This window comes from Amblyomma mixtum, chromosome 6 (genome assembly GCF_055824585.1).
Source record: "Amblyomma mixtum isolate Tamu chromosome 6, ASM5582458v1, whole genome shotgun sequence".
Classification (NCBI taxonomy): Eukaryota; Metazoa; Arthropoda; class Arachnida; order Ixodida; family Ixodidae; genus Amblyomma; species Amblyomma mixtum.
In genome coordinates, this window is record NC_143017.1 from 90,939,645 (window position 1) to 90,964,401 (window position 24,757).

Here is a 24,757-nt window from a genome sequence, read left to right on the forward strand (position 1 = left end):
TTATTCGTCCTCTACTCGGCTCGTGCCGTGCCTCTACTCAGCTATCCCACGTAGTTCCAACGTAGCTTTCTAGTAATACAGTAAGAAATTCACGCGCGATGCAATACTAGGTCACATGTATAGATAGAGCAGATACCATTACTTCCACTGGTGAGTTCTCCTATTTGGTATTTTATAAACAACTGAACAAATTACTCGAACTGTTAATTACGGCGCCGACTAACTATGAACCAAAGCATCGTAAAGTAGGGTAACTACTCTGACTGGTTGGTTCTAATTCATATCTGAAAAAAAAACACCAAAAAGAACAGTGCACTAAGTAGGGAAACAGACGACACTAGCTATCGTGTCGTATCTGTTTTCAACCCATCACCTGTTTTAGCGCATTTTTTTTACACCTCCTTTGCCACGCCATTCTTTTGAACATTGACAGTCAAGCGTCTTTGAGCTTTAAACTTTGCCGTCATGATGTATTGGGAAGTATCTGTTGTGATTCTTGGAAAAAGCAGTGCACGTTTCACGAATTTATCATGCAACAGGAAGTTCATAAGCAGGCAAATGTGGCGCTCAAATCGACGCCGTTACACAATGTGATGAGAAATAGCCAATGACAAGGCAAATAGCGCGAGCTCCATCAGTCTAGCTAACGTCAAAATAAGAACACACAACCTGAATTAAACAAAACAGCTACACTATGCGGTAAAGTGCTACCAGTCGCTGGTTACAAAATCCGGCACCTCGATTTTCTCACAGCCGGTTAGTCAAAACACGCTAGAAGCAGGCAGCAACAGCACAGAAGGGTTTGAATCCATACAGTGTCCCCACAAATCGAAAATTATCGATCACTCAACAACCCTTTTTGCGGACTTGAGGGCTACGCCGAAAGGACATAGCTATTAACAGGGCACGAGGGTTGACTCGGAAGGTGATGACCGGCACCTGAAAGCCCGCCCGAATTCCGGGAGGTGGGATAGAAAGGATGGCGTACCCGGAAGGTGTAGTCCTTCTGATCTAGACAAGGACGTGCACACTTCGCCCAGGTAGAAGAGCATAAAGAATAGCTGGCTATGCGCCACCTTCCACACACCATGCTGCACCCACTGCCCATGCCACTCGGCGAATGGAAACGCCCGTGCCATGATGCGCAGCGCCAGTAGCGGATAGTTTAGGCTGTCCAGCTTGTAACCCTGGCGGGAAAAACAGGTGAAGGGCTTTGGGTCCACGATGTCCCTTAGGCCACCTGTCAGGGCCTCAGTGTGCATCTTCCACAGGAGCTCATCAGCGAGGCGAACAGCGACCAGTGGGGCGTTGAGGAACCAGGCTTTAGGTCCGCACTCCACGTGCAACACGGAGTAGACCATGGGCGAGAAGAGTACATGCTCCCCGGCCACCGCCGCTACTGTGCTGAGCTTGTCCGTGCTCCAAACCGATCTTCCTTGCAGTCCCAAAGCCGAGTCTAACGCTTGCGTTTTCGAATCAAACTCACGCACGGCGAAACGATTTCGTACGTAGTCGTCGTCCGCGAACTCTGGCAGGTAGGCATTGTAGAGAGATGCTAGTGTGCCGGTGTTGAAGAACTTCAAGGTCGATAAGAAAGCACGCAACTCGGAGCCTTCCCTGGTGTTGCCGAACAGAGTTTCGACTTCGTCTTTCGCTGCCTCTACAGTGGTTCGAAATAGTGAAGCCAGCATGGCGTCTTTTCCGGGACTGCTGAGTCGGGCGACCGCCACGGCGTCCCATATATGGTATATCCTATGCACCCAGGACATGCACGTGGCGAGGCGAAGCTTCAAGTCCCACTCAGAAGCGACCACTAACGGGCGGGCAAAAAGGCTAGCGCTGGTAGCTAGGATTATAAACGCAAGCACTTCGTTCTCTCGATCACGGTCGCCGAAAATTTCCAGCTGCGCGGCGAGCAGCCTGGGGTAGAAAATTGTGGTGTGAAAGTCTACGATGTCTTGGCAGGCACACGCTGCTCGAAGGGACGTCTTCCATGCTTTCAAAGAGCTAATCGGCAAGAAGTCGCTCAGAAGAGAAGTCAGCCCTTTGATTGTCTGCCCTTTTCTTCGTGAAAAGTTTCGGGCCATTTTTCTAACCAGCGTTTCTATGCCTCTTGCTCTGATCGATATATTCAGTGAGGACCTAAGAAATTGGAGAAAACGTGTGTATAGCTTGCCATGGGTGTACAGAGATTGGTCGAAGACGGGAAACTTTGTTTCTACGGGGATGAAGTCAACCGTGTGATTTCCATCCGCAAGACGGCTCACCGAAGCGGTAAGAAGTATGCCGACGCTGTACCTGATGTCAAGCACGCCAACGAGTTCCAAAGCGTCGAGTTGGCCGGAAGCGGTGAAGGATCGCATCGTGTCCACAATCCGGTCCCATATCGTCTCCGGCGTGATGGAAGGGTCGAGCAGGTTGCGCAGGCATGATTTGTGCCGAAAGTGCGCGGCTCTGCTTGCCTTGTCGTCGTAGACGCGTTGGAGCGTCGGGTGCACGACGGTGTCCAGGTACTTCAGTCGGATGATCTCCTCGGCGTCTCGGAACTTGCTTTTGGAACACATGAAGCGGTCGAATTCGGTGCACGGGTCGAGGGTCATGTTAGCGTACACTAGCAATTCCAGGAGCGTCTCAGCAGCGCAAGAAGGGCGAGGAGTGCTTGCATCAGGAACGTCGTATCGCGGTATCACAGTAATAAGCCAGATGATGATTAAAGTCGCGGCTATGACAGAAATAAACGCAGCAGTGGCGAGAGCGGTTCCGCACACCTTGTCAGGACACTGCATGCCTTCTTCTTCTTCTTCCAACCCATCCTGGCGGATGATGCACTGCGGTATTTCACTTCTTACTAAAAACCTGCGAGCTTGCACGTAATGCCTCATTTTATAAAATAACTAATAGTAATAACCGTACGCGCATAGCTCAGAAATAATGGCTGTAACTACAGCTTTACAAGAACGCTCAGAAAACGATATGGTTCTGTATTGTATCGAATGATTACCTTCACTCACTTCGGTAACTTGGTCACGACAGAAGCTGCAGTCAGGTTGTGAAGAATATAATAGCTGAATCTCCAGTTTTGTGTTGAAAATTCCAACAGCGCCATTTCGGATTTTTTTACTGGTAGGAAAGCGCAAGCTTTTTTTAAGCCTCATTTTTTTTATTCGAGAAGTCTGCCATGAGGCATAAGTTGAGAAAAGGGGGAGTGGAATGTAAGTTACAGAAAGTTAAAAGAAGGAGTGTAGACCAGTTTCGGCGAGGTAGTCGCATAGGCTGCTAGTGAAGTGATTGTCCATAGTCCACTTCACATAGACCCCTTCGCGGTTCCACCACGCCCGACCTCCCTGAGGAGGCAACCTGGAATGAGGCAACCTCTCTCCCTGCGCTGTAGCGCAATGGGCATTTGAATCGGGAATGGTGCCCGTAGTAGCTGCCCTTGCAAGAAACTTTCGCATGCGAGTGAGCTTGGCGTGGCTCTTTCGTTGTCTGCACAGCTGAAGGCAGTCAACCTTCTATTATGATCTATGAGGGCCGACAAAAGACTAGGACTTAATGATATTCTGCCACTGCAGAAGTCATGAGTTCCGCCGCACCCAGGATTATGTCGTGCGTATAACGCGGGAGCACAGTGATTTCGGTTCTGAACACGTGACCAGCGATCACTACATTTACGTAATAAATAAAAAAGCGGCACCAATCATTCTCCCCTTACGTCCCGAAATCTCACAGCGCTATCCCAAATGAGCATTGTTTTACAACCGAGACAGTTATTGAAAGGTATACTCATCATCGACACTCTGGCCATAACGCAAATACCGCCCACTAACACTCCAACATGACAGCGGGCAGAGGAATCGGCAGTATCGATGACCCTGCGACCGCACCTCCATCGACCGCACCCTCTAGTTTCCTGGTGGCGGGGAACGACGTCGGAGAAATGGCGATCGTCGAGAGTGGGGACAGTCAGGTTCCGATCAAAGTCAGGAAAGCCCGTCCGTGTAGTGCATAGCGGCAGGGGCCGTGAGAACATGTAAAGGTCGGGTCCCGAACTTCCACATTGAATCTCGGACGACGGTTCGGCCAATGGCGCTCGTAGCGTGGAATTTAGCCCCGGCGGCGGCAAAATCTCGATATGTGTGCGACAGCACCACAGCAGTAACGCACTGGTGGGTCGTGAGTACGCTCGGGATAACAGTCCTCGTAGGCAGGGTCGAAACGGCCATTGTAGTGGAGCCGCTGGTGGCGTTGTGGATGAGCGGTGCCCTTTGGTAGAAAAGTGTGATCTGAATAGTGTCGTTGGAGTAGTTCCGAAATTCGCAGGCAAGGCTGTGAATGGGCAAACTCCAAGGAGGTGAGCGCTGGAGGCCTGAACTCCCTGCAGGCAACAGATCTCATATGGGACGTCACTGCGGCGCGCAAGCTCTTGATGCCGAGAGAGTTCACCATGGACGATTTGACGAATGACATCAGGATGATTCACAGGCTCACGGAAATGCACACTGGCGATGGTGGCGATTTTAGGCAATCGGCCGAACTTCGTGGTTATGCGACATAGCTTTAGTGCTTCAAATGCGCGTCAATGCTTGAGGACGTCCGTGATGCTGATAAGTAAACTGTATACGCAATCTGCGATTCCCTTTGAGAAGATGGCCAACTCTGTCTTCTTCGGACATCCATGCATCACCAATTTGCAGATTTTCAGGACCTCCTCAGCGTATTTCGTGCTTGTCTCCACTTGCGCTCTCTGTAGACAGGTCTGCTCAGGGGATTTCCTTTGTGCAGTGACATCTCCGATGCAATTGCGCCTCTCTTCCACGAAGCGGTTCCAGCTCATTAAGAACGCTTTGCGGTTCTCAAACCATGTCCTCGCGGTATACCGTTCAAAAAGAAAAGAGTGTTATCCAGCTTAACAGTGGCATCCCAACGGTTGTATTTGCTCACCCGCTCGTCATAGGTGCGTCACTCATCCACATTTCCTTCAACCTTTCCAGAAAAAGTCCGCGGCTTCGGCAGCGCTTCCAATGGGCACTGCTGCGTCTGGCTGCCGTGTGTCGCCTTTCTGGGCCATTCTAATGCACAAGCAAGAGGGCAGTCCGGAAAGACTTCGGATCAAGTGAAGTCGAGAGGATCTGTGATGATCACCCCCACCACAGTAGGAAGTTTTATTCACAGAGACGAGTCGGCCGGAGCTTGGTGCTTCAGCGCGAATATGACGAGCTTCTGTTGTTGTTCACCTCATAGAATGGCGCATACCCACACAGTGGGATCGGCCAAGAAGTGGGAAGCATGCAGAGTTTTTGAGATGAATTTTTCTTGAAAAGAAAAATAAATAAAAAATAAATAAAGAATGCTGGGGAAGAGAAAAATCAACAGAAAGGAAAAAGACCGAAACGAAACGGGAAATGCATAACGCACGGAGGAGATGGACTCTGTGAGATTTGTAGCCCAGTGATTAAGAAAATAATAAAAAATGGGAATTAAAAAAAACGACAATATTGATACATGCATTCGAAGAAGAGACAGAAGTAGTGCATGCGCTAGAAGAGGAAGAAGTTAGTTGGCTCTCTCGCGCGCGCTCGAACCACTGGGTGACCGCCGCAGGTTTTTCGTCTCTGCGCGGGTGTTCTTTTTGGCGTTGCACGCTACAGTTTGGTGGAGGTGCTGGGTACGCTTCCCGACCTGCAAACTCCGTACAGCGTCACTACGGACCTCACACCGGTTCACCAGCGTCCCAGCCGCCGTCTCCGCGGAGAGTCGCCTGAATTTGGGCCCCTTCCCCCGCCAACAAGGACGACGCAGCCTCGACCGCCGAGTCCAACTGACATGGCCACTGACACCAGGACCCAGCCGCCGATCCAGCCTCTACCGTCGAGTCCAACTGCCATGGCCGCTGACACCAGGCCCCTGGCGCCGATCCTTTGCCACCCACCGCGAACACCGCCATCTTTTCACGGTGACGTGTTCGAAGACGCTGAGGACTGGCTGGAGACGTTCGAGCGGGTCGCACGCTACAACGGCTGGTGCGACGAGCGCAAGCTGAATAACGTCTACTTTGCCCTGGAAGAGTCTGCTCGGACGTGGTTTGAAAACCACGAGGCTACACTTCCCACCTGGGAGACGTTTTGCCGGAGTCTCCTGGCTACGTTCCCCAACGCTGACCGCCGGGAGAAGGCTGAAGCTGCGCTGCACTCCCGAAATCAGCGCACGAACGAAAGCGTGCGCATGTACACCGAAGACATGGCCCGTCTTTTCAAGCGCGCCGACCCCAACATGACAGAGGAGAAGAAGCTGCGCCATCTCATGCGTGGGGTTAAGCAGGAGCTGTTCGCGGGCCTCGTGCGCAGCCCACCCCGCACGGTGGCGGAATTTCTAACCGAGGCAACCACGATGGAGACGACGCTGCAACAACGGGCCCGCCAGTACAACCGGGACATCAACTGCATGGTGCCCGAAGGCTTTTCGTCGTGTCTCGGCGGCAGTGCAGACACCTTGCGTGAACTAATTCGCTCCGTTCTCCGGGAGGAACTGCAACGGATCCATCTGCCTCAGGTTGCACCTGCGCCGCTGGCAGCGCTGTCCGAAGTTGTCAGGGACGAGGTGCGACAGGCTGCGCAGGCACCTCCTGTCCCCGAAGCGCCATCCCGGTTCGATGACCGACCCACGTACGCATCTGTTGTACGTCGCACGACAGGCTACGGTCCCATTGCCCCAACGCCTGGCTTGAGCAACATCGGCACATGTCACGCAAGCGTGCCTGGCTACGGTGTGACCCCGTCGACCTCCGTGAGTAACATCGCCACGCATTCTGCAACCGCATCTGCTACAGCTGGGCCACGCCCTCGCAAGTCGGATTTGTGGCGTACACCGGACCGCAGGCCGGGGACTGTGGGGAGCCTGGTCACCTCTACCGCGCCTGTCCGTACCGCCAAGTGGGCCTTCGCGGTTTCCATCCCGACGCACCCTGCCCTCAGAACGGCGAACGACCGCATGAGATTGCACAGCATCTCTGGGCACGCCAGAACCCTGCCTACTCTGGAAGGCGCGAGTCCCGTTCCCCTTCGCCTCTCCGTTATCGCTCTTCCAGCCCTGGCCGCCAGAGTAGCTCTGCTGGCCGTCGCTCGCCGAGTCCGCGTCGGGAAAACTAACACCAGCGACCTCTGGAGGCAAGGCCGCTGACGTCGGGACGTGTCAAGATCCTCCATCGCGGAACCCTCGAGCCGACGATACCCGGACAGAGATAGGCAGCGACAGTATCAGATACGCTGCATCCGATTTGCGTGTGACAATTGATGGCACTGACATTAACGCGCTGCTCGATACCGGTGCTGATTACTCTGTTATGAGCCGTGCCTTCGCTGGAGAACTTAAGAAGGTTCTGACACCGTGGACGGGGACCCCCATTCGCACCGCTGGTGGCCACCTAATTTCCCCTATGGGCAAGTGCACGGCTAGAGTTGGGATTAGTGGTTTTACGTACGTTGGTGAATTTGTCGTACTCCCCGAGTGTTCCACAGACTTGATTCTGGGGATCGACTTCCTGCAGTCGAACGGCGCTGTGATTGACTTTCAGGAGGCACGTGTCACGTTCTCGACCAAACAGGCCGTGGCGCGCTTTGACTCCCGCGATCCCTGCAGCAACGCTCTGCGCATTGTCGAGAACGACGTCACGGTGCCGCCGCGGTGCAGTGTTCTGGTGCTCGTGCGGAACGACCTCTTTCATGACTACGAGGGCCTAGCGGACAGCCATAGTCCACTGCTGCTTAAGCGGGGACTTGCCGTTGCAAGAGGTCTCGTCCAACTACGTGACGGCCGCACCCACGTCCTCCTGACTAACTTTGCCAACGAATATCAGCACCTGGCCCAAGGCATGGCTATTGCCTTCCTCCACGACGTTGCTGAGGTTCCAGGTTTGTGCACCGTGGGAGGACCCTCTCCGGAGTATGCTGGCCCACATCACGTTCTTCAGTCAGTCAGAATAAATCCTACCTTGCCGTCGGTTCAGAGGGATCTTCTGTCGGCCCTCTTGGCAGAATTTGCGGACTGTTTCGCTACGTGCTCGAAGGTCGGCCGAACTCCACTCGCCAAGCATCGTATCATCACTGACGAGACTACGCGACCCGTCTGCCAGCGCCCATATCGTGTTTCCCCGTTGGAGAGAGAAGCCATTCAGAATCAGGTTGCCGAGATGCTTGCAGACGATGTCATTCAGCCGTCCACCAGTCCGTGGGCATCGCCTGTGGTTCTTGTCAAAAAGAAGGACAATACTCTGCGTTTCTGCGTGGACTACAGGAAACTTAACAGTGTGACCAAAAAGGACGTTTACCCGCTGCCCAGGATAGATGACGCGCTCGACCGATTGCGGAACGCCAGATACTTCTCGTCATTGGATCTTAAAAGCGGGTACTGGCAAATCGAAGTGGACGAGAGAGACCGGGAGAAGACGGCTTTCGTGACGCCTGACGGCCTCTATGAGTTTAAAGTGCTCCCATTTGGTCTGTGCTCAGCACCGGCCACTTTCCAACGCATGATGGACACTGTCCTCTCCGGCTTGAAATGGCAGTCCTGCCTGGTGTACCTGGACGATGTCGTTATATTTTCGCCCACCTTTGACCAACACTTGGAGCGGTTGCGCATTGTGCTACAAGCGCTCAAATCCGCGCAACTCACCATCAAAGCCGAGAAATGCCATTTTGGCTTTGAGGAACTTCGCTTTCTTGGTCACGTTGTCAGCGCACAAGGTGTTCGCCCGGACCCTGACAAGACTGCTGCCGTCTCAGGTTTTCCACGCCCAACTGACAAGAAGGCCGTTCGCCGGTTTTTAGGCCTGTGCTCCTATTATAGGCGCTTTATTCAAGATTTCTCGAAAATCGCGGAACCGCTGAACGCACTGACCCGTGACGACACGCCCTTCCTGTGGGGGACCGACGAAGAGGCTGCATTTGTCGAGCTTCGCAGCCGTCTGCAAAGCACTCCGATACTCGGCCATTTCGACGAGCATGCTGCCACGGACATCCACACTGACGCCAGCAATGTTGGCCTTGGTGCAGTACTGATCCAGTGGCAAGACGGTGCAGAACGGGTCATCAGTTATGCTAGTCGGACACTTACGCGCTCCGAGACCAATTATTCTACGACGGAGAAAGAATGTCTTGCAGTGATATGGGCCATCTGCCAGTTCCGACCGTACCTCTACGGACGACCCTTCCGTGTGGTAAGCGACCACCACTCCTTATGCTGGCTGGCGAGCCTCAAAGACCCCTCAGGACGCTTGGCTAGATGGAGCTTACGCTTGCAAGAATACGACTTGACAGTAGTTTACAAGTCTGGCCGCAAGCATCAGGATGCGGATTGTCTGTCGCGCGCGCCTATCCCAATCAATACCGAAGAAACCACCGATGATTTTCCTTTCCTGGGCTCTGTTAGTACCACCCAAATGGCGCAGCTTCAGAGGGCGGACACGGAGTTGGCGCCGCTCATCGATTACCTCGAAGGCAGTGAAGCTCCCATTCCGCGTGTTTTTCTTCGAGGGCTTCACACCTTCACTTTACGGTCTGGTGTTCTCTACAAGCGCAACTTTGCCAACAGCGAAGAAGTGTTCCTACTTGTCGTACCATCACAGCTGCGGTCTGAGATCTTGAGTGCCTGTCATGATGCACCATCCGCCGGCCACCTTGGAGTCAGCCGTACACTCACGCGGATTAGACAAAAGTATTATTGGCCCAGGTTACTCCCATCGGTGCGGGCCTACGTCAAAACATGCCGTGAATGCCAACGTCGGAAGACTCCTCCATTGAAACCGGCCGGATTTCTTCACCCCGTCGATCCACCGAAGACCCCTTTCCATCAAGTGGGCATGGACCTCCTTGGCCCATTTCCGAAGTCTTCGTCTGGAAAGCGTTGGATAGTCGTTGCGACTGACTACCTCACACGGTACGCTGAGACCACGTCTCTTGCCAAAGGCACTGCTGCTGAAGTGGCGCAGTTCTTCGTCCACAACATTGTCTTGCGTCATGGAGCACCCGCCGTTGTTGTTACTGACCGGGGAACTGCTTTCACGGCCCGCTTAACCCAGTCCGTGATGACTCTGACGCACACGAGCCACCGACGTGCTACGGCGTATCACCCGCAGACAAACGGGTTGGTAGAGCGACTCAACCGCACACTAGCCGACATGCTATCAATGTACGTTGACGTCGAGCATCGAACTTGGGACGCCATTCTGCCGTACGTAACGTTTGCGTACAACACCGCCCTGCAGGAAACAACCCGACTGACCCCCTTTCAGCTTGTCTTCGGTCGCCAGGTGACCACTCCGTTGGATGCTATGTTGCCCGTCGACCCTTACTGCGATTCTGACGCTGACATCGACGTAGATACCTTCGTTCAGCGTGCTGAGGAAGCGCGTCAACTGGCCCGCCTGCGCATCCACCGTCAACAGGAGGCTGCCGCCACTAAGTACAACTGTGGACGCCGTTTCGTCAGTTATGCTCCCGGCGACCTTGTGTGGATTTGGATACCTGTTCGTCGCCGCGGGCTCTCTGAAAAGCTGCTGCGCCGATACTTCGGCCCTTACGAAGTAGTGCGCCGCATCAGTGATGTGACTTATGCAGTTGCTCCCGCCCCGACAGCTTGTTCATCGCGCCGGTCGCACCGAACTGAAGTCGTACACGTTGTTCGCATGAAGCCTTACCACGACCGGCTACCTGACTGAACTGCGGTCCACTGCAGCTGTGTTCTATCCTTTCGCTGACTTTTCTCTCCTAGCCGCATCGTGTCGATGCTGCAGAAGAGGGGGGCAGTGATACATGCATTCGAAGAAGAGACAGAAGTAGTGCATGCGCTAGAAGAGGAAGAAGTTAGTTGGCTCTCTCGCGCGCGCTCGAACCACTGGGTGACCGCCGCAGGTTTTTCGTCTCTGCGCGGGTGTTCTTTTTGGCGTTGCACGCTACAATATGATCGGGCTGCTCAAACTAAGGCCAAGCTGTTGCAGTGGTTGCTCTAAAAACCGTCGTATCATGATAGAGAAGAGTCGACAAAACAACAAGAAATGGTCTATTGATTCTCGTTCACCACAGAATGCGCAGACGGGAGAAAGTGCCAAACCAGACCTGCGCAAATAAAAATTTAAAGGTGGTATCCGGCAGCACAGCCTAGTTAGAGACACTTCAAGCTGTCGTGAATGACATGATTTCCTACTCCACGAATACTTGAGATGCAGGAAATCATCAGGTCTTAAAACTGATTTAGATATCATGCTTAAAAAATACTTCTCCGAAACCTCGCTGCTGTGTTGTACGCTGTAACCGGGGTAGATAGGTAGCACGGGGCAATTTAGGGACGCCTTTGCCAGGTTATCAACAACTTGATTGACTGTCACACAGCTATGACCTGGTACCCATATCATGTGTAAAAGGCTCAAATGTGGATTGAAGAATGATAAGTAGGTGTTTAGAATTGGAGAATCCATATCTGAAGCAAGGGACGAGCACAAACAAAAGGAGTCTGTAATGACAGCCACTGCAGAGAAAGATGGGTCGAGTTTGAGAAGAGCAAGCACCATCTATAGAAACTCCGCTTGGAAATTGGGGTGAAATCCGGAAGGCGCACAGAAAAAGATCAATCCAGAAAAGGGTAATATATTCCCACCCCTGCCTTTTCATCACACTGGGAGGCATCAGTAGCAATCGTGATGGTAATAGGCAGGCGTGTCCCCACTTCATTGTTTCCTCGGCGTCCGTAGGTAGCATGTGACAGCATGTTTATTATCGAAATTGCATTTTTTTCTGTCGTAGTAAATACAATGCATACTAAGCATATGTTATGTTTCAAACATGCATGTTTTTTTTTAATCTAGCTTTGTGGCAAATGCTGTCATTTCCTTGTCATTGCCTGCATGTTGCTTTCTGATCAATCGAACATCAACTAGCCTGTGACTATTGGTCTGAAAACTGCTTGTGCATTTGTAAAAAATTCAGCGAAACAAACTCAGTCAGATCAATCAACATGTCCGCTACTTGTAAGTAACCTACAAAACACTGCAATACCACCAAGACACTGGTGCGGGGACGCAAATCGGGGTAGTGAAGCAAGATTTCTCATTAGACGTATACTAAATGGGCACCTAGCACTTGCTGTTGAAGTTGGCACATGCAGATAGACATACCATGCGCTTTCTGCATACAGGAACGAGTCCGCAGCACGCTGGTCAACCACTGTTAATGCGCGGGTAGTGCTGCACCCTCGAGAAAATGTGCACTAAGCCATGCATCGTGAGTCTCACCGTTAATCGAAACCACCCATTAAAGAAGACTACCTTTCCATGCATAGAGAAAAAAGCACAGTATAAAACGCTGTACGTTTCAAATTCAAGGGTTTAAAGAACTACAGTACGTTCGCATTGAAATTGGATTTACAATAGCGCGACCAAGAAGACGAAACGAAGACGTACCTTACAGCTGTAGGGATGCTCACAGCGCAATGTGATTGCGCCGGGGAAAGACTTCTGAGTGAGACAACTGGCAGCGAGGCATGCGTGCCTTTTCTGTGATTACCTTGAACGCAATAAAGTTATTCCTATACGAGTTGTTCCGGAATTCTTTAAATTCCGAGATGTTCCGGACAACAGTCGGAAACAAGATCATTATTGTTAAGTAAATATGCGCTGAGTAATATTTTTTTTTCAGCTTTGGACTGTACCGTCATGATGTATTGGCAAGTATCTGATCTGATGCATGGAAAAAGTGACGCATATTTCACGAATTTATCATTCAACAGGAAGTTCATAGAGGCAAATTTTGCGCGCAAACAACGCCTGTACACAACGTGACGAGCAATAGCCAATGACAAGACAAATAGAGCGAGCTTCATCAGTATGTCTAACGTCAAAATAAGAACACTCAGCATAAATTAAAGAAAACATCGACACTATGCGGCGTAAAGTTCTACCAGTCGCTGGTTACAAAATCCGGCACCTCGACTTTCTCACAGCCGATTAGTCAAAAAAACACTAGAAGCAGGCAGAAATAGCACAGCAGGGTTTGAATCTATGCAGTGTCCCCACAAATCGAAAATTATCGATCACTCAACTATCCTTTTTGAGGACTTGAGGGCTACGCCTAAAAGACATAGCTATTAACAGGGCACGAGGGTTGACTCGGAAGGCGATGACCCGCACCTGAAAGCACGCCTGAATTCCGGGAGGTGGGATAGAAAGGATGGCGTACCCGGAAGGTATAGCCCTTCTGATCTAGACAAGGACGTGCACACTTCGCCCAAGTAGAAGAGCATAAAGAATAGCTGGCTATGCGCCACTTTCCACACACCGTGCTGCACCCACTGCCCGTGCCACTCGGCGAATGGAAAGGCCCGTGCCACGATGCGCAACGCCAGTAGCGGATAGTTCAGGCTGTCCAGCTTGTAACCCCGGCGGGAAAAGCAGGCGAAGGGCTTTGGGTCTACGATGTCCCTTAGGCCACCCGTCAGGGCCTCAGTGTGCATCTTCCACAGGAGCTCATCAGCGAGGCGAACAGCGACCAGTGGGGCGTTGAGGAACCAGGCTTTAGGTCCGCACTCCGCGTGCAACACGGAGTAGACCATGGGCGAGAAGAGTACATGCTCCCCGGCCACCGCCGCTACTGTGCTGAGCTTGTCCGTGCACCAAACCGATCTTCCTTGCAGTCCCAAAGCCGAGTCTAAGGCTTGCGTTTTCGAATCAAACTCACGCACGGCGAAACGATTTCGTACGTAGTCGTCGTCTGCGAACTCTGGCAGGTAGGCATTGTACACAGACGCTAGCGTGCCGGTGTTGAAGAACTTCAGGGTCGATAAGAAAGCACGCAACTCGGAGCCTTCCCTGGTGTTGCCGAACAGGGTTTTGACTTCGTCTTTCGCTGCCTCTACAGTGGTTCGAAATAGTGAAGCCAACATGGCGTCTTTTCCGGGAGTGCTGAGTCGGGCGACCGCCACGGCGTCCCATATATGGTATATCCTCTGCACCCAGGACATGCACGTGGCGAGGCGAATCTTTAAGTCCCACTCATAAGCGACCACTAACGGGCGGGCAAAAAGGCTAGCGCTGGTAGCTAGGATTATAAACGCAAGCACTTCGTTCTCCCGATCACGGTCGCCGAAAATTTGCAGCTGCGCGGCGAGCAGGCTGGGGGAGAAGATTGTGGTGTGAAAGTCTACGATGTCTTGGCAGGCACACGCCGCTAGAAGGGATGTCTTCCATGCTTGCAAAGAGCTAATGGGCAAGAAGTCGCTCAGAAGAGAAATAAGGCCTTTGATTGTCTGCCCTTTTCTTGTTGAAAAGTTTCGGGCCATTTTTCTAACCAGCGTTTCTATGCCTCTTGCTCTGGTCGAGATATTCAGTGAGGACCTAAGAAATTGGAGAAAACGTGTGTATAGCTTGCTGTTGGTGTAGAGAGATTGGTCGAAGACGGGAAGCTTTGTTTCTACGGGGATGAAGTCAACCGTGTGATTTCCATCCGCAAGACGGCTCACAGAAGCGGTAAGAAGTATGCCCACTCTGTACCTGATGTCAAGCACGCCAACGAGTTCCAAAGCGTCGAGTTGGCCGGAAGCGGTGAAGGATCGCAGCGTGTCCACAATCCGGTCCCATATCGTCTCCGGCGTGGTGGAAGGGTCGAGCAGGTCGTGCAGGCATGATTTGTGCAGAAAGTGCGCGGCTCTGCTTGCCTTGTCGTCGTAGACGCGTTGGAGTGTCGGGTGCACGACGGTGTCCAGGTACTTAAGTCGGACGATCTCCTCGGCGTCTCGGAACTTGCTTTTCGAACACATGAAGCGATCGAACTCGCTGCACGGGTCGAGGGTCATGTTGGCGTACAAGAGAAGTTCCAGGAGCGTCTCAGCAGCGCAAGAAGGGCGGGGCGTGCTTGCCTCAGGAACGTCGTATCGCGGTATCACAGTAATGAGCCAGATGACGATTAAAGTCGCGGCTGTGAAAGAAATAAACGCAGCAGTGGCGAGAGCGGTGCCGCACACCTTGTCAGGACACTGCATGCCTTCTTCTTCTTCTTACCCATCTTGGCGGATGATGCACGACCGTGTTTCACTTCTTCCTAAAGACCTGCGACCTGGCACATAATGCCTTATTTTATAAAGTAACTAATAGGAAGTTATAAACGTACGCGCATAGCTCAGAAACAATGGGAGTGACTACTACTTTACAAAAACGTCCAGAAAACGAAATGGTTCGGTGTTATATATAGCACGATTACCTTCATTCGTTTCGGTAGCTTGATGACGACAGAAGCTGCAGTGAGGTTGTGAAGAGGATAATAGCTGGATCCCTAATTTTATGAAGAAAATTCTAACAGCGCCATTTTGGCTTTTTTACTGGTAGGAAAGCACTGCCTTTTAGCCTCATCGTGCGCCGGAGGTTGATGATAAAAAGACTGTCTGTTTGGTGTCGTTATCCTGCTTCGTGCTGCGTGTAGGAAGGTTATTAATCTGCAACACAATTTGAAGTGTTTTTCTAATAGAAAGTAAGGTTGTCATCCTGGCCACTATGCGCGCTAAATTTCAATGTCGCATGCACGACTAAAATGCATGGAATGAGGCAACCTGTCTCCCTGGGCTGCAGCGCAATGGGCATTTTGAATCGGGAATGGAGCCCGTAGTAGCTGCCCTTGCAAGAAACTTTCCCATGCGAGTGAGCTTGGCGTGGCTCTTTCGTTGTCTGCAGAGCTGAAGGCAGTCAACCTTTTTTTATGATCTTCCTTTACCCATGGCCTCTGTTTCGTCTACTTTCATGTAAAGGGCTCTTGTACATATTGTTACAGGTTCTGTTTACAGAGGCGGGTCGGCATGAGCTTAGTGCGTCAGCGCGAAGATGACGGACTTCTTCCGCGTCCACGCGCCATTTTCTTCTTGAGGACAACAACAGCAACAACAACAACTTCTTCATTGTTTATTCGGCTTCCGTAGGTAGCAGATCCGGTCTTTATATCCTGATGGGTGCTGGTTGCTGGAATAGGCAGTAGTTGGTCTCGAGTGGAGTCTAACACGTCCGCATGCTTCGAAAGAAATTCCACCAATACCCGGTGGTCGGTGTTGGGTAGGGATTTGTTCACCATTGCGAGGAACTGAGATTCGATCAGTTCGTGGCCTTTAGTCGGATGGGCAATGCTGTCACTGAGCGCGGTGACTGGCACAGGAAGGCGTTCTTCAAAACCGGTGAGTTACAAATCACGCGGCAATACGGCGGTTTAGTTGGAATCAATAACTGTCCAAACAATGCCACGGAGCTTGGTCACTCGAGCGTTGCTGCGGGGCTCCAGACCACTCCACCATAGCCTCGAGGGCATCGTAAAGCACGCTGGAGAACACAAACGGGACGAATATGGCGGACATCTGTGGAAAAACGGTGTCTTCAGAGACAGAAAATACTTCGGCATCCAGCGTCATTAATTCTATGAGGGCCGACAAAAGACTAGGACTTCATGATATTCTGCCACTGCAGAAGTCAAGAGTTCCGCCGCACTCTTGTAAGAGGTCAGTACCCAGGAATATGTCGTGCGTATAACGCGGGAGCACAGTGAATTCGGTTCTGAACACGTGACCAGCGATCACTACATTTACGTAATAAATAAAAAAGCGGCACGAATAATTCTCCCCCTACGCCCTGAAATCTCACAGCACTATCCCAAATGAGCATTATTTTACAACTGAGGCAGTTATTGAAAGCTATACTCATCTCGGCACTCTGGCAGTAGGATACATGATGGCCGTAACGCAAATACCGTCGACTAACACTCCCAGACACTTCTTTAACATAACAGCGGGCAGAGGAATCGGCAATATCGATGACCCTGCGACCGGAGCTCCATCGGCCACACACTCTGGTTTCCCGGTGGTGGGGAACGACGTCGGGGAAAAGGCGATAGTCTTGAGCACTTAGTGGGGACAGTCAGGTTCCGATCAAAGTCAGGGAAGTCGGTCCATGTTGTGCATAGTGGTAGGGGCCCTGAGAACATCTAAAGGTCGGATCACGAACTTCCACATTGAAACTCGGTCGACGGTTCGGCCAATGGCGCTGGTAGCGTGAAATCTGGCCCCGGCGGCGGCAATATCTGGTTATGTGAGCGATAATACCACAGCAGTAACGCACTGGCGGGTCGTGAGTTCGCTCGGGATAACAGTCCTCGCAGGCAGGGTCGAAGCGGCCATTGTAGTGCAGCCGCTGGTGGCGTTGTGGATGAGCAGGTGCACTTTGATAGGAAAGTGTGATCTGAATGGAGTTGTTGAAGTCGTTCCGAGGTTCGCAGGGAAGGCTGGGAATCGCAAACTCCAAGGATATGAGCGCTGGGCCGGAACTCTCTGCAGGAAACAGAGTTCATACGTGATGTCACTGCGGAGCGCAAGATCTTGTTGCCGGGAGAGTTCGCCACGGACGACTTGGCGAATTGCATTAGGAGCAATCACAGGCTCATGGAAATGCACGCTAGCGAGCGTGGTGACTTCAGGCAATCGGCTCGATTTCGTGGTTATGCGACGTATCTTTAGAGCTTCAAATGTGCGGTTATGCTTGATGACGTCAGCGACAGTGTCCAAGTTGTCGCTGCTGATAGAAAACTGCGGCGAACTCTGTCTTCTTCGGACATCTGTGCATTAACCATTTTGCAGATTTTCAGGACCTCCTCAATGTATGTCGTTCTCGTCTCCCCAGCCACTTGCACTCACTGTAGAAAGTTCTGCTCAGGACATTTCCTTTTAGCAGTGACATCCCCGATGCTATTGCGTATCTCTTCCACGAAGCGGTCCCAGCTCGTTAAGGACGCTTTACGTTTCTCAAACCATGTCCTCGCGGTACCGTTCAAAAAGAAAACAGTGTTGGCCAGCTTAACAGTGGCATCCAAACTGTCGTATTTGCTCATCCGCTGGTCACTGGTGAGCCATACATACACGTCTCCTTAAGCCTTTCCAGAAGAAGTCTGCGGCTTCGGTAGTACTGCCAAGTGGGCACTGCTGCTCCTGGCTGCCGTGCGTCGCCTTTCTGGGTCGTTCTCATGTACAGACAACGGGTGGTACGGCGAGTCTTCGGAACCAGTAAAGTCGAGAGGTGTCTGTGGTGAAATCATCCATCACCCCCACCACACAATTACAGGTTCAGCTTATAAATGTGAGTTGGCCGGAGCTTGGCGCTCCAGCTCGAATATGACGAGCTTCTTCTTTCGCGTGTCCTCACTTCATTGTTTCCTCGGCGTCCGTAGGTAGTAAGTGACAAACATGTTTATTATCGGTATTATATTTCATTTCTGTCGTACTAAATACAGTACGTACTAAAGCATGTGTGATGTTTCGAACATGCATGTTTTTTTTTTGTAATCTAGGTTTGTGGCAAACGTAATGTAATGTCAATGTAATGTGCTCGTTTGGTATGTATGTGTATACTGTAACATGCGCGCGATCGTATCATGTGTTTGTGCTTGCAAGTGTATTTGTATGTTATGGTATTTTATTGTGATATATCGTGCTCACCCCTGCTTGGAGTCAAAGCGACTCTGCAGTATTAAATAAACAAATAACGAAACAAACAAACAAACAAACAAACAAACAAACAAACAAACAAACAAACAAACAAACAAACAAACAAACAAACAAACAAACAAACAAACAAACAAACAAACAAACAAACAAACAAACAAACAAATAAATAAATGCTGTCTTTTCCTTGGTATTGCCTGCATGTAGCCTTTTGATCAAGCCAACCTCAACTAGCCTTTGGCTATTGGTGCTTGTGCTTGTACATTTGCAAAACATTCAGTGAAGCAAAACCAATCAGATCAATCAATATGTCCGCTACTTCTAAGTAACTTACAAAGCACTGCAATGCCACCAAGATCCCCAAGGACGCTAATCGGGGTAGTGAAGTGAGATTTCTGATTAGAAGCACACTAAGTGGGTACCTCGCACAGCTGAAGTTGACACATGCAGGTATACGTACCATGCGCTTTCTGCGTACGGGAACGAGTCTGCAGCACGCTGGTCAACTACTGTGAATGCGCGGGTAGTGCAGCACTCTCGAGAAAATGTGCACTGCACTACGCACCGTAAGTGTGACCATTAATCGAAATCGCCTATTGGAGAATACTTCATTTCTATGCATCGAGAAAAAAAGCAGAGGATCCAGTGTTGTACGTTTCAAATACAAGCGTTTACAGAAGTACAGCACGTTCGCATTGAAACTGGATTTACACTGGCGCGACCAAGAAGACGAAACAAAGGCGTACCTTACAGCTGTAGAGATTCTCATAGCGCTATGCGATTGCGCCGTGGAACGACTTCTGAATGAGACAACTGGCAGCGGGGCATGCGTCCCTTTTTTGTGATCACCTTTAACGCACTACAGTTATTCCTACACGGGTTGTTGTTCCGGAATTCTTTATATTCCGAGATGTTCCGGACAACTGTCGGAAACAAGATCAGTTTTGTTAAGCAAGTATGCGTTAAGCAATATTTTTTAAAAGTCAACACCATGCCCCTATTGCATACGTGTTGGTAGAGCGGCCCACGTGTACTTTACCCTACAATAATGAATCAAAAGCCGCACACAGCCCTTCTGCACGGGCCTGAGCCCGGGCCTGGCAAACCAGCCAGGCCGAGCCTTTGCAGTGTGCACTAGACACGATGCAGCAAACCCAAGGCCCGCTCCCCCGTTACGCTCGATGTGCTCGATATGAGGACGGCAGTTCAAAGATGCATCGTAGAAAGCTCTCAAATTCTTCTAGGGATCAGCCTGAGTGAACGGCACGTGGCGGTATGCGAGAAATATCGACATATCGACGAGCTTCCAGCGTGTCCCACCGGACTGAAGCGTGGCGCACCGCTCTGCTCGGTAGATTCGATAGCAGACGAAGCATGCGCTACACTTTTAACCTGGTCCCACAGAGGTTTCAGCTAGTAACAAGCACATAAGTGAGACTATTTAAAAAGTCCCGGGTAAATAAGAGAAACCGTGTTCCAGATACAAACATAGATTAAATATGTGGAACATTCTTACACTTATATTATCAGGATATCTTTAACCCAGTTTTGGGGACATTATGAAGATTGATGAGGGTGTAATCACTTATTAGCATGCACCCATGCGCAGGCATGGGACTACGAAGGAAGATTTGTGTTTGTGTAAAAGCTATAAGCTGTTTTAAAGCTAAAAGCTGTTTTAAAACTAAAAGCTTTCATACAGCTTCCTTTCATACAGCTGAAAGCTTTCATAGAGCTTTCCTTCATGAAAGGTGAAAGCTGAAAGCCTTCATGAACGCGAAGCGCCGTGAATGGAGCAAAAACACTTAAAAGGCATACGTTAAGAACTTCCTGCTTGCGCATCATGAGATTGCAGAACAACGGAGATTAGTGTGTTTGTATGTGTGCGCGCGCGTGTGAGTGTAAGCGCGCTCGTGTGTGTCTGTGTGTATCTACTTCAGGCGCTTTGTCAGGCAATCACCTCATTCGAAAACAGCTTCGCTGACACCTCAAGCTGGAGGAAAGGTTGCGCACGCGTGTTCGCGCTCTATCACCACGAGGATACGGCTGAATTGTGTAGTAGCCACATTCTCATGGTAATTCATTCAATTCCTCGTTGCATCACAAAGGAATTCAGTCGCTAGATTTTCATCAACGTACTGCCATTGCATTTATGCGTGAGCCGGAGGAAACCGTCTCGCTCCTCTGCATTTGGAACGTCGTTGAGAGAGGGAAGAGCGTAGGGAAAGAATAGACAGAGTCGGGAAGAAAGGAGTGAGCATGTACTTAGAACGACGCTGTAGGCAAACACAAAAGGAAACAAAACACGCATGCCGCTGAGATAAAGTCTACACAGCCCAGCTAGCGAGGCAAATTGAATCAAGAACGAGGGTGCACGCTTACTGCAGCTTGCGTTGCAGCGTGGCTGCTCAGAGAGCGACGGAAGATATTGGTGTATACGTAACATACGCACGTGTTGGCTGGCCATGCTGCTCTCATTATGGCTGGGAATGCTCACTCTAGACTTGCTCAGGGACTTGCCCGGCAACGTAATTTCGTCCCAGGAGATCTTCCACCACTGGTCGTTTAGCTGGGACTCGTACTGGAGCTTCCTGCGCGCGCAATCATTGCATTCGAGTCAGAATGGTGCGCCGTGTCTCGGCGGTGCTATCGCGCATGATTATGAGCAGATTTCTTTCTTTTTTGAGAAAAGGGGAGGGGGGGGGGTCTGCGTGGGTGAAAGGAGTTATTTACTCATTTATGTATTCGTAGCGAGGGGTGGTTCTCGTCGCAGGGTATATGGCCCTGACTTTGTATTGCCGTATATACTGCCGCTTACCTATTCCCTGCGTCTATGGCCTCTTTCGCAAACCGGCTGGAATGAGAATGTGTTGAAAGGGCGGCGGAGAAAAATGTGCTAGAGACGCCACTTTGTGCGTGCTATTTGCAGAGGAGGAGGAATGTATAACCCGGAGAGTGGCGAGAAACAATCGCGTTTCGTGTTTCAAGGCAGCAAGTACGGTTGTTTTAAGTGCAATGAAAATAAACCTATGTTAACCAGCTGAGCTTTCTTACCCCTTGCTTCCCGCTCTGAACCCGCAAGAGCAGCGGCAGCTGCTCTGGGGAGGGGGGGGGGGGGGGGGGGGGGGGGGCTGCAGGAGCGCGGCGGCTCATGGAACCCTGGACTGAGGGCTCCACTTGAGAAGACAAGCTCAGCATAGTTTTAAAATAAAAGTTTTCCTCCCTCAACCTCCCCCCCCCCTCCCCGATAATTTTTGAGTACGTGTTTACCAGCGTGCGCGTCATGCTTTTTGGTATCTTGCTAACCTTGTACTCTTTGAAAGGGTGGGAGTATTACCAATAGAATAAATAACGCCCCAGCTTTTTTTTTGGTGTAGAGTTCAACATTATATTGTAAGGGACACGAAGATAGGATTCAGGCTGCAGGGGCGCTCTCTTTTTTTTTGCACCGAAGTGGAAAAAGAGTCAAGAGGACGACTCTTCAAGAAGAGAATTAGCAAAAAGGTCTAGAAATGAGGTTCAAAATCCTAGTACTCGGGAAATCATTGATTGAATGCTGATTGGGTGATCTTAGTAATATTGCAATGCGTTCTTCATTTAAATTTCAGCGCGGTTGTGTTTTTTCGCTTTCACAACATCGATTCTCCGAAACGACGGTGCTGGTAGAAAGGGCTCCATGCATGAAGTATTTAAAAAGCACCTCCAGACAGCAGTTTCGAACAGGCAACAGGAAGGAGCCCAGATAGTGCCAAAGGATTCTCAGAGCCAATGGATGCAGATTGGAAACCGAAAAGTGCATTGTGCTCTTTTGCTTCAGGCTGTCCAAGCGCGCATCTCCTGAATTCGTTCTTCCAGGATAGGCAGGCAGCAAATCTTGGCTTCGGAAGACACCCGTGCTCTGAAAACTTTTATCTTTTTTTTTTAAGGGAGGAGGGGGAATTTCAAATGCAATTCTGGCATTGGTGATAGGAGCGAAAGCATTCATAGCACTCGAAGCTTGTGCATATTTCATGATTTACAACAGCGCAGCAAACACGGACCCAACTTGGCCAACTTTCTTCGCTCAACCATGTGCATTTTTTTGTTTTCACAACTCGTGAAGTAACCTTCCGAGAGCAGTGGAGCTTTCGCTTAGCTTTGCAGCACCCACTTTTAAATAAGGCACGCTGTCGATAAAAAAAAAATGTACACATGAGGTGCGACCCCTCGTGCCTGTTAATGTACTGTATCACTACGTGTTCGTCTTTAATACCTTAAGGTTTCCGAAGTCTGCTCACGCGTGTCTCCAATCTGCAGCCTTTGGCGAGAGAGGCCATTTCAGCCTCATAAAATAATTGCAGCTTATAATTAATTTTTGCCAGTTAGCGTCAACCGGAGGAACATCGTGTTTTACGTGCCAGGGGGCGGCATGCTGTACAATAATTCAAATAAATGCTTAGTGCTCGTTCGTGTGGGTTACGAGGAACAGAGCATCGGAAAATACAAAGAAATGAGATAGAAAGAAGCAGACAAGCACTGATTTAGCAATAAATTTCAGTTCCGTGTCGCACTAAACATGGAAACAAGAACAAACACAAGTATTGTAACGACGGATGAGGTATGAACTCCCGAGAACCCTAATCCCCCTTGACCCTCTCACTTCCATAAATACCATCTTTTCTTTTTGGAAGATGCATCTTTCCACAACATCGACGCGCCAAAACGACGGTGATATATGAAGTGTTTTAGCCATGAAATATTCTTTCGTAAAATATTATTTTCTCTGCCAAAAAAAGAGATTTTATTTTTTGAAGTGAGAGGGTGATTAGGATTAAAGAAACACTGCGGATAATTTATTTGGACACTGCGGATAATTTCATCCAAATATTCTTCTCAGCAAAAATTGATTGTGAGGCACTTTCTTGGCATGTCGACGTTTGTCCAGCAGCGAGAGAGGCAATTGCGGTTGCGAAAATTGAATTTATTAATTTTCCCGGCGCTACACTCTAAACAAAACGGTGTAAAAAGGGAATAAGCTGTCTTCTATCGCATTTTCTTTTATAGAAGAGTGTGCTAGATGGCGGCTTACTTCATTTTTACTTCCACATAGGGGCATTTCTGTATAGAGTGTAGATTCAGACTCGTAACGTCTACATCAAAAAGGGACTGGCTCACATCGTTTTGAAGGGAATTGAATAATAGCTTTGCCTCAGCAATCTATGCTAAAAAAATTCAGTGTTGACGCACGCAGTTTACCTGCGAAATCGGCCGATGATGGCGACACCTGTATTCCGTTTTGTTTTTTCTTTTGTCGCATATAAAAGCTCTTATTTCACCAAGATTAGTCTCCTTGTGGTCAGAACGCGGTACCCTATCACCACAGGCCATCCTCAATCTGTCCACGGCGTTGCTAAATTTAAGATTCTTGGGGGTTCGTATTCAATCCATCGTTGTAATGTTTGTTTGTTAGTTCTTTTTCCTGTATTTATTCCGACACGCTTCTGCATAAAATTTAGCTTTAAGCCAACACTTGGCTGCGGCTTTCTGTCTCGCGTCATTGTGTTTTCCTTTGCACTGTTCTTCAGCACAGCTATAACCAACAAGCCAAACTTCAGTGTTGCCGCACAAGTTAGAAGTTTTATTAAATATATATACCGTGGCGCTTGAGCATGCAGCAATAGACTTACTTTATTATGAAGAATCCAGAAATTCCTGCGATGACAATGAAGCCACTCAACGCAATGCCAGCTGTAGCGTATGGGGAGAAGGGCTCTGAAAAATAAAAAAGAAATAAAGGAGTGGCCGTGTACGCCTAAGGAGGCTCATGCCTCGTTTCACACATCGGTCACAATCTACCAGCAACAAATTATCATTGTTATGCTCGAGTCTGCCACTCTGACTTTCTAGGCTACCTGGTAACGCAGTTTGCAAGTAACATCTTTAGCTGTCGCCTGTGAAGCATCAGCGGAGTACGGGGATGCGACCATTTTGCCGAGCAGGATATCTAATAGTGCTTATATTATTGCCTTTCGCCCCAAAGTTCAGTGTGCAACGTGCAAAACGTGCAGATTTCTTTTGCAGAGCATTACTGCAAGGTCTTACGATCTATGCGGAAAGAAAGGGTGGAGCGTAAAAGTTCTGGCTTACTCTTTAGATTCTTTAGAATACGTTCTGAATGGTTAGCATTCGTTACCTATATGTGGAATTTTAGGATGTGATACGAGAGCAGTGTTTTACACCTTATCCACCCTGTCGAGTGTTGAGCCCGCAT

General features: G+C 49.9%; 1 protein-coding gene across 1 annotated transcript in view; it reads right to left on the reverse strand.

Annotated features, from left to right (window-relative positions):
* The window catches only part of LOC149339646 (atrial natriuretic peptide receptor 1-like), a 98,831-nt gene that overhangs the window by 42,645 nt on the left and 31,429 nt on the right, over nt 1–24,757 (reverse strand). Inside the window, exons 9-10 of the mRNA XM_089550961.1 lie at nt 24,174–24,258; nt 20,960–21,098 (exon numbers count right to left, since the gene is read on the reverse strand). Of these exons, the coding sequence (XP_089407087.1) occupies nt 20,960–21,098; nt 24,174–24,258 (224 nt within the window). The remainder of the gene's footprint in view (nt 1–20,959; nt 21,099–24,173; nt 24,259–24,757) is intronic.